Below are 14543 nucleotides of genomic sequence, written 5' to 3'. Positions count from 1 at the left end.
CAAATGCCAAGAAAATAAAACGCTCACATTCTTTCCTCACTGATAACCCTTCTTTCTTTGACTTCCTGCATAGTTTCATCTAATTCTTCAGCCTTTTTTATTAATATTGCATTTTGCTCTTCTAGCTCTGCAAAAATCTGAAGTAGTTGTTGAGGATCAGTGAAAAATATTTCTGGTTCCTGTGCAGAGATAAAGGAAGATTATATTTTGTCTATAATTTTAGACACAAATGAAAAACAACAAATAAGTAATTGCTTGTTTATTTATCTATAATGTGCATTTACTTACATGATTCAGAAAAACTGTCTCATGTACTCCTATAGGTGGCTAATGATCACGTAGTCAATGGGAGGTATGTATCACAAAGATGGCTGGTCTCTTTGATGTAACCCGGAGTATTTTCTCTAGTGCACGCATGTGACGCACCCAGGGGATGGGGGAACGACTCGGCGCCCGGGCCTTGTTGATGCCTGATCTCAGGGGATGTCGCGGTGGCCGGCTCCCGGGCCCGTACCCTGGGGTCACTCTTAAAAGAAGGGAAACGGGGAAAGTTGTATGGGATAGGAGAATGTTCGTGACGCCACCCGTGGTGTCTGGTGAGGATCACCAGCGCTGCAACAGTCCTCTGAGGCCGGTGTTCAGGCAGCTTAGTTGGTGCTGCTCCCCACAGGTGGAGCGGGGCCTCAGGGCAGTGTAGAGAGGGATGCAGAATAGAGTGTTGGCAGGTGCAGAGCCGCGGAGGAAAGAACAGACAGAGGCAGTAGTTGAAGTCATCCAAGTCTTTTACTCACGGTAGTGTTTTTTCAGCTCAGAGCTTCTCTCTGCTGTCACACGGCGAGCTGCGGCCGCCAGGGTGGGGTTCAGCACACTCCAGGTAGTTCAGGAGCACTTGACAGGACCCCCGCTCTAGTGTGTTCCTCTCTTGTTGAACTTCTCCTGCCTTGTGTCCCCCATTGAGTCCCATACGGGTACTGCGATGTCCCTTGTGGGAAACGTGTAGTTCCCGGACCGACTGGGTGCCCTTTTTGGTGACTGGTGGTGAGAACGTGGCGTAAGGCCGGGTCCCTCTGGATAAACTCAGATTAGGGCATACTGGTGGCGACTCCGCTCCGTCCGTATCCTCCTGGGATCCACATAAGCCTCCGGACTTTTCCGACAGAGACGTGAAGTACAAAGTCAGATAATCGGGGACCGGTACCCCGTCTTGCGGCAGGGTCTCTCTGGCAGGGCCAGAATAAGGTATGCAGGTGGCGATTCCGCTCCATCCGCACCCCCTGAGATCCTTTCGCCTGTGGAGCCTATCTCCTCTGCTCCCCTCCTGGGCCTTCTTGGTTGGACTCTGACCGGGGACAGAGCCAGTTTTAACTCTGCCCCAGTCCCCCGTCTCGAGGCCTGAGACCGGGAACGTGGACCCTGAGGCGACTGCAGCTTTGTGCTGACCTGCCATCCCAAAGACCCACAACCAAAGATCCGGTTCTTAAAATGGCCTCCAGTTATATATGATTCTATTAAGTGCTTAAGTAAAGTGCTTCCTCCACCCTCACTCACTACATGGTTCCCCCTAACTTTGGTTCCCCCCAACTCCTCCATTCAGGCCAGGGGCAGCACTATGGTGCTTTAGGCCCCCTACAGAACTGGAGTGGTGTAGTGTTGAGTGTGTGGTTGGGGTCCTTTGAGGTACTCCATCCTTACCTTGGAGAGGAGATACCACACCTCGTTCTGAGGTGCAGTACCCCTGTGGCGACTGAACCCTCAGGGGCGCCACACATGCACTAAGAGGACTAATTAGTGCACCTGGGACCGGTTTACGGGTAACTGTGAAGAGTTGCTACCCACATACCTCACCTCTGGGTGTGGTTAACAGCCTATATCATGGAGGCTGTTGTTTGACACATGGTCTGTGTTTGAAGGGAGAAGGCCTCCTGTGTGTTATCTCCAGACTGAGCTGATGGCTGGACACGTACTAGCCTGTGTGACCACAGGTCCGGTTTACCAGAGACTTTGCTTAACCCCTTAACACCCAATGATGGGGATAACCCGTCATGGCAGGATGTCAGTTCGTGCACCATGACAGGTTATCCCCGTCATGGCTTTGAACTGTCACTGCGTGTAAACACGCAGTGACAAGTCATTGCTGACAGCTGTCACAGAGAGCTGAGTGGCTAGGGAAGGGGTGCAGGGACCGGTGCCAGCGGTCCCCGCACCCAGATGGCTGTGATCGGTCAGTCAATCTGACTGACCGGTCACTGCACGATCGCGCAGGAGAAACTGAAATATCAGCATCTCTTGCCCGATCAGTGCCAGAGGTCAACGCTGCCAGTGGCTGAACTCCTGCACTAACAGCCCCTGGCTGTTAACACCCTAAATGCTGCGATCGAGCGCGATTGCAGCGTTCAGGAGGCAGGCAGAGGGACGGGAGCTCTTTCTGCCTTCAGATCGGCGCCCCCACGACGTCATCGTGGGGGTCCGACCGTTGCCATGGTGACACGGGATCGTTATGACGACTCCTGGGTCACCAAGCTACAGAAAGCTTCTGACACCATGCTCACAGCATGGTCTCAGGAGCTTTCACTATAGGTATAATGTCCTGCAATGCTACTGCATTGCAGGACATTATACCTGGGGAAAAAGTGAAAAAAGTGAAAGTCCCATAGTGGGACTAAGTAAAAAAGTTTAAAAAAAAGTTAAAAAAAAATTGTAACAATCTAAAAAAAAATGTTAAAAAATAAATTCCTGAATTGTTGGTTTTTGCCTCCCCAAAAATCAGAATAGAAAGCGATCAGAAAATGTAATTTGCCCAAAGATGGTACAAATAAAAACGTCAACTCGTCCCGCATAAAACAAGCCCTCGCATGACTCAAAAGCGTCATTTAGTGTGTGACAGCTGTTAATCATAAAAACCCAATATAAATCTGGTATCATTGTAATCGCACCGACCCGAAGAATAAAGTCGCCTAATCAATTATACCGCACGAGGAACAGCATAAAAAATAAATAAAACCAATTCTTCACTTACTTTTGTTTTGCTCATTCTGCCTCCCAAAGATCGCAGTAAGGCTCGGCACACATTTATCCTGCACGCTGCGCTGAGCGCTTTTGCACCGGGGTTTCCGTGTAAATCTCTGAAATACGTGATTCAGACAGAACACCCGGTGGAAGATTCCCTATAATGAGGCAGATGGAGGCACTGTGGAAGCCGTCTGGCCTATGATTCGGCGGTTTCCATCTTTTTAGGCATAGATAAAAGCGTGGTCAGCCACAGTTGTGTGCACCTCTGAAAAGAAGGACAACGCTGAACTGAGGCCAGACGGAGTCCAGAGTAACTCTGCTGCCTCATTATAGTGAATGGATCTCTCGGGGTTTCATCTGAATCACATCATTCGGAGATTTAGATGGAAACCCCAAAGTTAGTGCTCAGCGTAGAATATACGGATAAATGTGATCTAAAATGTTATGTAAAATGTTCCCAATAAAAGCTTCACATAAAAAGCCCCCACTCAGGTCTGTCATCTGTTACTGGAAATATAGGGGGCTTCCACATTACTGGTAGTACAAAGGCTCTGGAAAAGCGAAATGACTCCTTGCCCCCCAAAAGAAATTCAGCAAATTCTGCGCTCCCAAATCCAAATCCCCCCTCTCTTCTGAGCCCCACAGTGTGTCCAAACCGCATTTAGCATCCACATGTTTGGCAGGGGTATAATTTCCAAAATAGGGTCATGTGAGGGGGGATTCTACTCTTCTAGCACTTAGGGGCTCTGTATATGGAGTCCGCAAACTATTCTAGGAAAATCTGTGCTCCAAGAAGCAAATAGCGCTCTGTCCCTCCCGAGTGTCGCGATATGGCTAAGCAGTTCTGTACAACCACATGTGAGGTATTGCTACATTCAGCAGAAATTATGAGACACATTTTGATGCCATTTTTATCCATTATCCTAGTTTAAAACAAAATTTTTGCGGTAAAAATGTAATTATTTTTTAATCACTGCCCAATGGTATAAAATTCTGTGACACACCTGTGGTGTCAGTATGATCACTGCACCCCTAGATGAGTTCATTGTGAGGTGTTGTTTGAAAAATGGGGTCACTGCTGTTCTGGCACCTCAGGGGCTCTTCCAGTGGGTCATGGCACCCTCAAACCATAACAGTAAAATCTGCACTATAATGTAGTACTCCTTCCCTTCTGACCTTTGTACTGTGCCTCAAAAGTAGTTCCCAATTACATGTAGGGTATTGGCGTACTCAGGAGAAATTGCACAATAAAATGAGAGGTCTATTTTCTCCTGTTACCCTTGTGAAAATAAAAAAATTAGGGATAAAAGAACATTTTTCTGATTTTTTTTATTTTCACGGCTCTACGTTATAAACTTATGTGAAGCACCTGGGGGTTCAAAGTGCTCACCACACATCTAGATAAGTTCATTGAGGGGTCTAGTTTCCAAAATGGGTCACTTATGGGGGGTTTCCACTTCTTAGGGAAATCAGGGGCTCTCCAAATGCGACATGGTGTTCGCTGATTATTCCAGCAAATTTTGAATTCAAGAAGTCAAATGGCGCTTGTTCCCTGCCGAACCCTGCCGTGCGCCCAAATAGTGGTTTTCCGCCACATATTGGGTATCAGCTTGCTCAGGAGAAATTGCACAATACATTTCGGGGTCCATTTTTATTTGTTACCCTTGTGAAAATAAAAAAATTCGGTCTAAATTTAATTTTTTGTGAAAAAAAGCTAAATGTTACATTTTTTCTTCCTCATTGCGTCAGTTCCCGTGAATCACCTGAAGGGTTAATAAACTTCTTGAATGTGGTTTTGAGCACCTTGATGGGTGCAGTTTTTGGAATGGTGTCACTTTTGGGTATTTTCTGTCATATAGACGCCTCAAAGTCACTTCAAATGTGATATGGTCCCTAAAAAAATGGTTTTGTGAACTTTGTTGTAAAAATGAGAAATCGCTGGTCAACTTTTAACCCTTATAACTTCCTAACAAATTACTTGACGGCAGAGCCCCAGAAAGCATACTATGACTTAGCTTTGCAGGATGCTAAGGAGTATGGCAAGCAGAAGACCGAGATTCCGGCTCTCTTGGAGGTGACAATGACTGTCAGGGCACAGCAGGTCCACCGCTGGGCGTCTTACCGGGATAAACCCCCTTGCTCCCAAATGTTTGACCTGTTGCACCTGGTCCAGAAGTGGCTGCAGCCGGAGTCCACTATGATGCAGATGGTGGAGTGAGTGGTAATGGATAGGTTTGTGCACCCAATGCAGACTTGGGTTGCCCAGGGTGATCCCCGGAACGCCGATGAACTGGTCGGACTGGTCGAGAGATACCAGGGGGTTGAGGGTTTCTTGGGAAGGCAGCCCACTCCATACTGGGGGTCCCAACAGGGGGCGGAGGTCCAAAAGGGGTGGGGTGTCCAAGGTCCAAAGGGGTGGGGGAGGTGGTGCCCAAGGTCCCTACTGGTGATGTAATCTGCTGGAGGTGCTTCGGCCCAGGCCATATAGCCGCCCATTATCCCCTGAACCCCTAGCAGATGGCCTGCAGTATGTGGGATGCTGCTATTCATATTACGTGTATCCGTCCTGTAGTGTGAACTGTCCACCCAGCGAGGGGCCACAAGCGTGTCCCGTGAAAGTGAACAGGTGGCAGGTAACAGCGCTGCTAGACTCTGGGAGTCTGGTGACCCTTGTGAGGGCCACTCTTCCTCTCCAACTGATACTGGGGAAAAAGGTCGGCGTACTGTGCATTCATGGTGATGCTAAGAACTATCCTATGGCTATAGTGGACATTGAAACGGCCCACGGTACTGAGTTCCACGAGGTTGGCGTCGTTCGAGACTTGTTGCACCCTATCATTATAGGCCGGGACTTTTGTTTATTTTGGGATCTGTGGGGGAAGGGTTCAGGGTTCGCTGGTGCGGTGAAGAAACCAGGTAACCTTGAAGAGGTATCACCACACCCAGAGTCAGACTGGTCTCCCTTTTGTGTCCTTGTGGGAGATGAGGAGGTAGTATCCCCTGAGTTTGACATTCCTGAGTTAGGGGTGACGAGCAAGAATTTTGGGTCTGCCCAACATAGGGACCTAACTCTGAAGGAAGCCTTCAATAATGTCACGGTCATAAATGGGGTGGCACAGGAGCCCGGGGCTAACACCAGGTTTCCCTATTTTATGATAAGTGGGGAATTGTTGTACCGGGTCACGAAAGTGAGGGAACAGTTAATAGTGCTAGGTTCCTATAGACAGAAGGTGTTGGACATAGCCCATTCGCACACCTAGGGGTGAAAAAAACACAGGAACAGATTATGCAGAGGTTATACTGGCCCTGGTGTCACTGGGAAATATTAAAGTATTGCAGGTCCTGCCCTATGTGCCAGTTAACTGCCCCCACCTCTCACTTTCGAAGTCCCCTCATGCCATTGCCCATTATTAAAGTGCCGTTCGAGAGAATTGTCATGGACTTGGTCGGTCCCCTGGTTAAATCTGCTTGTGGGCATCAATATATCTTAGTCATCCTGGACTATGCCACACGTTATCCGGAAGCAATTTCCCTGAGAAACTCCTCCGCAAAGAGTATAGCCCGCGAATTGGTACACGTTTTTTCCCGGACAGATTTACCAAGGGAGATTCTGACCGACCAGGGAACACCTTTTATGAGTAAGGTGATGAGGGAGTTATGCCAGGTCTTGCAAATCTCCCAACTGAGGAATTCAGTGTACCATCCTCAGACAGATGGCCTGGTGGAAAGATTTAATAAAACGCTAAAGAGTATGCTGAGGAAGGCCATAGAAAAAAACGGTAGAGACTGGGACTGTCTCCTCCCGTATCTGTTGTTCTCCATCAGAGAAGTTCCACAGGCTTCTACGCAGTTCTCGCCATTTGAACTACTGTATGGCCGACATCCCCTAGGTCTCCTGGATATTGCAAAGGAAACCAGAGAAGCCGCAGTCACGCCCCACAGGAGCGCCATCGAGCACGTCGCTCTGATGCAGGAGAGGATTGCGAAGGTGATGCCCATCGTCAAAGAACATCTCCTCCAGGCACAAGAAGCGCATGCCAGGGTCTAAAACCTCTCATCCAGAATGCGTCAATTCAGTCCTGGTGACAGAGTCTTCATTCTGATACCTACCGTGGAAAGCAAGTTCTTGGCCAAGTGGCAAGGACTGTATGAGGTGGTGGAAAAGGTTGTCAAAGTGAATTATAAGGTTCTCCTGTGGCGCCCCTGAGGGTTCAGTCGCCACAGAGGTACTGCACCTCACCCAGAGGTGTGGTATCTCCTTCTCTCAGGTAAGGAGGGAGTGCTGCCCGGAACCCCAACACCTGCATCCAACACTACACTGCTCCAGGCCAACTTGATGTGCAAGACGCAATGTATGTTTCTGCTGAGCCCTGACCCTGGCTGGAGTGGGGGGAACCCAGAGGTAGGGGGAACCAGTAGTGGGTGTTTGTGGAGGAAGTAGTTAGGGGGAGCACTTTGGTAGAAGTATATATAGGGAAGCCATCTTAGGGTGGCAGATCAGAGTTCAGGACAGTTCAGAAGAACAGTCCGGGAGCAGAGTCTCAGTAAGAGCTCTGCTCCACACTAGGGCCTAGTGTTAGAGGCCCAGAAGGGGAGCAGGGAGTAGGCTCCGTTCTGTTGAAGGGATCCTAGGGGGTGCGGCGAGTGCGGGACGGCACCCGTACGCCCCGAATCTGTCAGAAGACAGAGGGATCGTAGGCCGCAAGAAGGGGACCGGCCCCTGGCCCAGTCGTGTACTTCAAGTCTCGACTGGAAAAATCAGAGGCTCCTGGCTTATATAGTCAGTTGCCGAAGCCTCGTTCTAATCCCCATGAGGGTCAAGCAGGTCTGTGAACTCCGACGTACAGGAGGGACTTCAGAGCACCCGAGCAGGATTCAGAGTGGGGAAGCGCAGGGCAGGAGGGAGAAAGACCCAGCGTGAAGACGGTCTAGCTAGGAACACGAGAAAGTTGGGTTCTGTCAGGTACGCCTAACCTGCCTGAAGAAGAACTGAGGCCTTGCCTGGTGAACGCAGCGCGACGTGGGAGGCTAGCACCCGTACGGTGCACCCGTGGAACCGTCATAATAACTGTGAATAAAGACTCGGATGACTGCACTGTGCTGCCTCAGTCCATTCTTTGATCTGCGCCATCTCTCCCCCTGCACTACGACGCCCAGCGCAACCACCATCTACCTACACGGCCCAGGAGCTTGCTCTACCTGTGGAGAGCCACACCACCCCTGCTGCCGTAACACCAGCTCCAGAGGACTGCTCCGCAGCGCCGGCTCCCTTTAGCCGCGGTCCACAGGTGGCGTCACAAACACTTATAATCCCCTATAAATATTCCCCCTTTTTACTGACCGCCCTGGGTCATGGACCAGGCCAGCCACCGTGATATCCCCCAAGCAACCAGGGGCCCGGCTGCCGAGTACTCCACGGCCCAGGGGGCGCGTCACACCAACAGGGACGACGTAAGCCATACCAGATGTATCACGTCAACCTCATCAAGCAGTGGCAACACAGAGATGTGGTGGAAGCACCATGCTTGCTGGTCAAACCAGAAGGTGAGGTTGGAGGGGTCGCAATAGCGGAGACGCTAACGAAGGAGCAAAAACAGCAGTGTTGGGAGTTGCTGCAGAAGAACAGGGAGCTGTTCTCAGAATTACAAAATTACCGGGCTGCACAAGTGCGAGTGAACTTGAAGCCCTATCTGATACCTGAGGCCCCACTAGAGTTGATCTCTAAAGAGGTTGCTCGTATGCTGAAACTCTGTGTCATTGAAGAGTCCAAGAGCGGTTGGTCGAGCCCGGTTGTCCTGGTCCCAAAACCCGATGGCAAGTGGAGATTCTGCAATGACTATCATAAATTGAATGAAGTGTCCAAATTCGATGCATATCCGATGCCACGTGTCGATGAACTGATTGAGAGACTTGGGCCAGCAAGGTACATAACCACCTTGGCTTTAACAAAGGGATATTGGCAGATCCCTATGGCACAGGGAGCCAAGGAGAAGACTGCATTTTCTGCACCGGACGGATGCTTCCAGTATGTCCGGATGCCGTTTGGACTGCAGGGGGCCCCTGTAACCTTCCAGAGAGCTATGGATCGAGTCCTTTCACCCTATAAGCAATACGCCGCAGCATACCTTGACAATATTATTATGTTCAGCCCAGACTGGGAGAGTCATCTGGAAAAGGTCCTGACAGTGTTTGATGCTCTAAGGTAGGCAGGGTTTTCAATTAACCTGAATAAATGTGCCATGGGAAAAGAAGAAGCCAAATACCTGGGTTATGTAGTGGGGAGAGGCGAGATCAAACCCCAAATCAGTTAAGTGGAGGCAATCAAATCCTGGCAGAGACCTCTGTCAAAGAAACAGGTTGGAGCCTTCCTGGGGGTCGTGGGATACTACTGGAGGTTCCTTAAGGGGACGAAATCGGCTATGGCCAAGTGGACTGCAGAGGTAGAGTCGGCCTTTCAAGAAATGAAGGTGGCGCTGTGTAAGCAACCGTTCCTGGTGGCCCCCGACTTTAAGAAAGAGTTTATACTCCAAACAGACGTCTGAGATGTTAGTTTGGGAGCAGTCCTTTCCCAGGAGATACACGGGGAGGAGCACCCTGTTCTCTATCTGAGTAGGAAGCTGTCCTATAGCAAGAAGAATTATTCCGTCATAGAGAAGGAGTGCCTGGCCATAAAGTGGGCAGTGGTAGAACGCTGGTAGAACATTTAGATTGGTATCCGACCATGCCCCACTCAGAAAGATGAGGGAAACAAAGGGGAAAAATGCCAGGGTAACCCGCTTGGATTTAGCCCTACAGGATTTCAACTTCCATGTAGAACATAGAGTAGGGAAGCTACATGGTAATGCCAATGCCCTCTCGAGAATCCCCTGTCTGGTAGTAGAAAGTGCCAAGCCCCACGGCTTTAGGCAGAGGGGGGAGGTTTGTAAGGTGGCTAATGGTTGTGTAGTCGATGAGAGGTATGTATCACAGAGATGGCTGGTCTCTTTGATGTAACCCGGAGTATGTTCTCTAGTGCACGCATGCACTAAGAGGACTAATTAGTGCATCTGGGACCGGGTTATGGGTAGCTGTGAAGAGTTGGGCGGGTCTAGCTACCCACATACAGTACAGACCAAAAGTTTGGACACACCTTCTCATTTAAAGATTTTTCTGTATTTTCATGACTATGAAAATTGTACATTCACACTGAAGGCATCAAAACTATGAATTAACACATGTGGAATTATATACTTAACAAAAAAGTGTGAAACAACTGAAAATATGTCTTATATTCTAGGTTCTTCAAAGTAGCCATCTTTTGCTTTGATGACTGCTTTGCACACTCTTGGCATTCTCTTGATGAGCTTCAAGAGGTAGTCACCGGAAATGGTCTTCCAACAATCTTGAGGGAGTTCCCAGAGATGCTTAGCACTTGTTGACCCTTTTGCCTTCACTCTGTGGTCCAGCTCACCCCAAACCATCTTGATTGGGTTCAGGTCTGGTGACTGTGGAAGCCAGGTCATCTGGCGTAGCACCCCATCACTCTCCTTCTTGGTCAAATAGCCTTTACACAGCCTGGAGGTATGTTTGGGGTCATTGTCCTGTTGAAAAATAAATGATGGTCCAACTAAACGCAAACCGGATGGAATAGCATGCTGCTGCAAGATGCTGTGGTAGCCATGCTGGTTCAGTATGCCTTCAATTTTGAATAAATCCCTAACAGTTTCACCAGCAAAGCACCCCCACACCATCACACCTCCTCCTCCATGCTTCACGGTGGGAACCAGGCATGTTGAGTCCATCCGTTCACCTTTTCTGCGCTGCACAAAGACACCGGTGGTTGGAACCAAAGATCTCAAATTTGGACTCATCAGACCAAAGCACAGATTTCCACTGGTCTAATGTCCATTCCTTGTGTTCTTTAGCCCAAACAAGTCTCTTCTGCTTGTTGCCTGTCCTTAGCAGTGGTTTCCTAGCAGCTATTTTACCATGAAGGCATGCTGCACAAAGTCTCCTCTTAACAGTTGTTGAAGAGATGTGTCTGCTGCTAGAACTCTTTGTGTCATTGACCTGGTCTCTAATCTGAGCTGCTGTTAACCCTCGATTTCTGAGGCTGGTGACTCGGATAAACTTATCCTCAGAAGTAGAGGTGACTCTTGGTCTTCCTTTCCTGGGGCGGTCCTCAGGTGAGCCAGTTTCTTTGTAGCACTTGATGGTTTTTGCAACTGCACTTGGGGACACTTTCAAAGTTTGCCCAATTTTTCGGACTGACTGACCTTCATTTCTTAAAGTAATGATGGCCACTCGTTTTTCTTTACTTAGCTGCTTTTTCTTGCCATAATGCAAATTCTAACAGTCTACTCCGTAGGACTATCAGCTGTGTATCCACCAGACTTCTGCACAACACAACTGATGGTCCTAACCCCATTTATAAGGCAAGAAATCCCACTTATTAAACCTGACAGGGCACACCTGTGAAGTGAAAATGATTTCCGGTGACCACACTCAAGAGAATGCCAAGAGTGTGCAAAGCAGTCATCAAAGCAAAAGGTGGCTACTTTGAAGAACCTAGAATATAAGACATATTTTCAGTTGTTTCACACTTTTTTGTTAAGTATATAATTCCACATGTGTTAATTCATAGTTTTGATGCCTTCAGTGTGAATGTACAATTTTCATAGTCATGAAAATACAGAAAAATCTTTAAATGAGAAGGTGTGTCCAAACTTTTGGTCTATACTGTACCTCACCTCTGGGTGTGGTTAACAGCCTATATAATGGTGGCTGTTCTTTGACACATGGTCTGTGTTTGGAGGGAGAAGGCCTCCTGTGTGTTGTCTCCAGACTGAGCTGTGGGCTGTACACCTACCAACTTGTGTGACCACAGGTCCGGTTTACCAGAGACTTTGCTTAAAGGACTGTTTTCTTTGATTTTGCTTGCACCAAAGGCTGTTTGTTTGCATTTTACTTTCTGACCAGTTTATGAAAGCCAATAAACCATTCTGGACATTTAAAGGAACATGCATCCTGTTTGCCTCACATCGTACCTGAGTGAGTACAATCCCTACAATATGTTCACACAGAGTTATTTTGAAGTGGAAAAAAACAATTGGCTTTTAAAAGAAATATTTTAAGAAATTCATGCGTTTTTTATGAGAATGTAAATTCTGATGCAGTTTTTGATGTGTTTTTTTTTTCTACGCCTTTTTGCAGCCTTTTTGACTCTAATGTCACGTTTTGTACGGATTCCATGAGGAGCTTGCCTCAAATAAGGGACAAGTCACAACTTTTTTTCCCACGACATGGTTTTCAAAACCTTGTTGCAAAAGCAACTCATTGTAAGCTTACTATTGATTTAGATGGGAAATCCATATTGCTGTAATACTATATTTCTTTTCAGACTTAAAGGGGTTGTTCACTACATTTTATTACCTCCCAATGTATTCCCCCGGGCCCCTAAGTGGTTTTTGTAAATACCTTCCGTTGCAGATACTGCCTGTGAACGGCGCTATCACTGGCCGCTCACAGGCATCACGTGAGCCCCTGGCTGAAGCCGGCTCTGACGTCACGTCATGATTCCTGATGCAGCCGGGGGTCTCTCTTCTGCGTTCCACCGGTGGATGCTGGGGTGTGGGTGGGGTTACCCTGGGTGTGACACGGGGGGTAACTTTGCCCACAACCCAGCATCCACTGCGGTGACCGCGTCACTGATAGTACGCCTCACTTGACGTGACATCAGTGGTGGGTCACGTGATGCCTGTGAGCGACCAGCAGTACCGCCGTTCACAGGCAGTAACGGCAATACAAGGTAATTACAAAATCCCTCAGGGGCCCCGGAGGAATACATTGGGGGGTAATAAAAAGTTGTGAACAACTTCTTTATAGGTGTCCAGGCTGAAATGAAAAGCCTGCAGTCCCTTTATGTCTTTATGTGACTGCCAAATTGTGACAGTGTGCGATGCACAAACTGTCAAATTTCCCCCTTTATTCTCTATGGGGGTGGGCGGTCACATGACAGCATGTAGGCGATTTGTATATTTGCGGTTATGTGCTTACTTGACTCATATGGATCCACTCAATTCTCCTTTATTAGGAAAGCCAAACATGTCTAGTTGGCACGTGACTACAAGTATGAAAATTGCGTACATACAGTCACATGACCACACAACCGCACAGAAAATTGCCTTTTTTTCTCAGTTTTTTTTGCGTTGCTCCAAAACACACAAAGGAAATAAACATGTGTATAATAAATCATGTCTAATTGCAAGAATTTTCTGGAAGAAAAACTCCATTTTCAGGAACAATTTCAAGGGTGCCAACACTTTCGTCTATGACTGTACATATATAACGTTCTCCAACTTGTCTACTTAATACATACCTCCTCAAACAGATCCATCTGGAAAGTCCTGACTGTGAGGACCGGTCCTACTGTCCTGGGTGGCCGGTGGTATGACCTAACTTCAACTGTACCTTTGTCCTCAAGACACATATACAGTTGAAATTAATGATGGAGCAAGAAACTATCAAATGCATATTTCAAAGTTCCGTCTGTGTAGAGACTGAATGTCCTGCAAAAACCTCAAGTCAAGTGACATGCTTAAGTCACATGACTGGACAGCAGAGACCGACTCAGTAGTCAGGTAAAGAGGAAAGGAGCCAAGGAGAAGACTGCGTTTTCTACACCGGACGGATGTAATAGTATATTTCTTTTTTGAGGGTATCATATTGTATTTGGTGGCTGTTGGGTTATCCAACTGTGTGGGGGACTTTGGGAGCATCATATTGTGTGAGGGAAATGTGGGAACATCATACTATGCCCGGTGGCTATGGGTGCATTGTATTGTGTGGGACATCATACTGTGTGGGGGTGCTTTCAGGGCATCCTACTGTGTTGGGGGCAGTCTGGGCATTATATTATATAGGGGCATCATACTAACAGGCAGGGTGATACATAGTATGTCACAGCTAAAAGACACGTGCAAGGTTGATGGTCCGGTAGTCAGATGGGTGGATAACGGCAGAAACAAATTGATCGTCCGGTCGGTCATCTGACTACCGAACCATCAACCTTGCACCTGTCTTTTTAGCTAATACCTGTATAGGACACAAGTGAGGTCCCAAGGTATAAAGTAGGTAATGTTTCGTTCTGTATCGTCACTGTGAGAAAAAGCATTTCAAATAATCTAAAATATTAAATGATGATTAATGTAATCATGAACTCAGTGACAATAAAAGCTTACCTCTTCACAGTCTGAATCCCCAGTTTGTGTTTCCCGTTCATCGGTAGAAGCTTCACTGGGACTTCTAGAAGCAGATTGCAATGAGAGTTTTAATTTCTGTGCTAATTAACTTCCTAATATTTTTTCAGAGTTGCCTGAGCTAGGTTTTTCTGATACAGTGCTCCAAAGCCCCTGTGTAGGCATAGATTTAAAACAAAAATTTCAGTCTGCCTTCAGGGCGAGCGCATAGAGCCTTCCACATGCTGTCTTATCACCACGTTTTAGGTCACATTCACATGTTCAGTATTTAGTCAGTATTTTACATTTGCATTTGTA

The 14543-nt window shown here is 47.6% G+C and overlaps 1 protein-coding gene across 1 annotated transcript in view; it reads right to left on the bottom strand.

The window, feature by feature from the left end:
- CCDC38 (coiled-coil domain containing 38) overlaps positions 1-14543 on the bottom strand; it is an 81643-nt gene that overhangs the window by 41266 nt on the left and 25834 nt on the right. The window contains exons 6-7 of the mRNA XM_073651673.1: positions 14229-14292; positions 28-179 (exon numbers count right to left, since the gene is read on the bottom strand). Coding sequence (XP_073507774.1) covers positions 28-179; positions 14229-14292 — 216 coding nt within the window. The remainder of the gene's footprint in view (positions 1-27; positions 180-14228; positions 14293-14543) is intronic.

The sequence above is a fragment of the Phyllobates terribilis genome, unplaced genomic scaffold, assembly GCF_046119375.1.
Source record: "Phyllobates terribilis strain yellow unplaced genomic scaffold, ASM4611937v1 Scaffold_11__3_contigs__length_659146591, whole genome shotgun sequence".
NCBI lineage: Eukaryota > Metazoa > Chordata > Amphibia > Anura > Dendrobatidae > Phyllobates > Phyllobates terribilis.
Note: the sequence above shows the minus strand (reverse complement) of the source record. Positions and strands in the feature narration are given on the sequence as shown.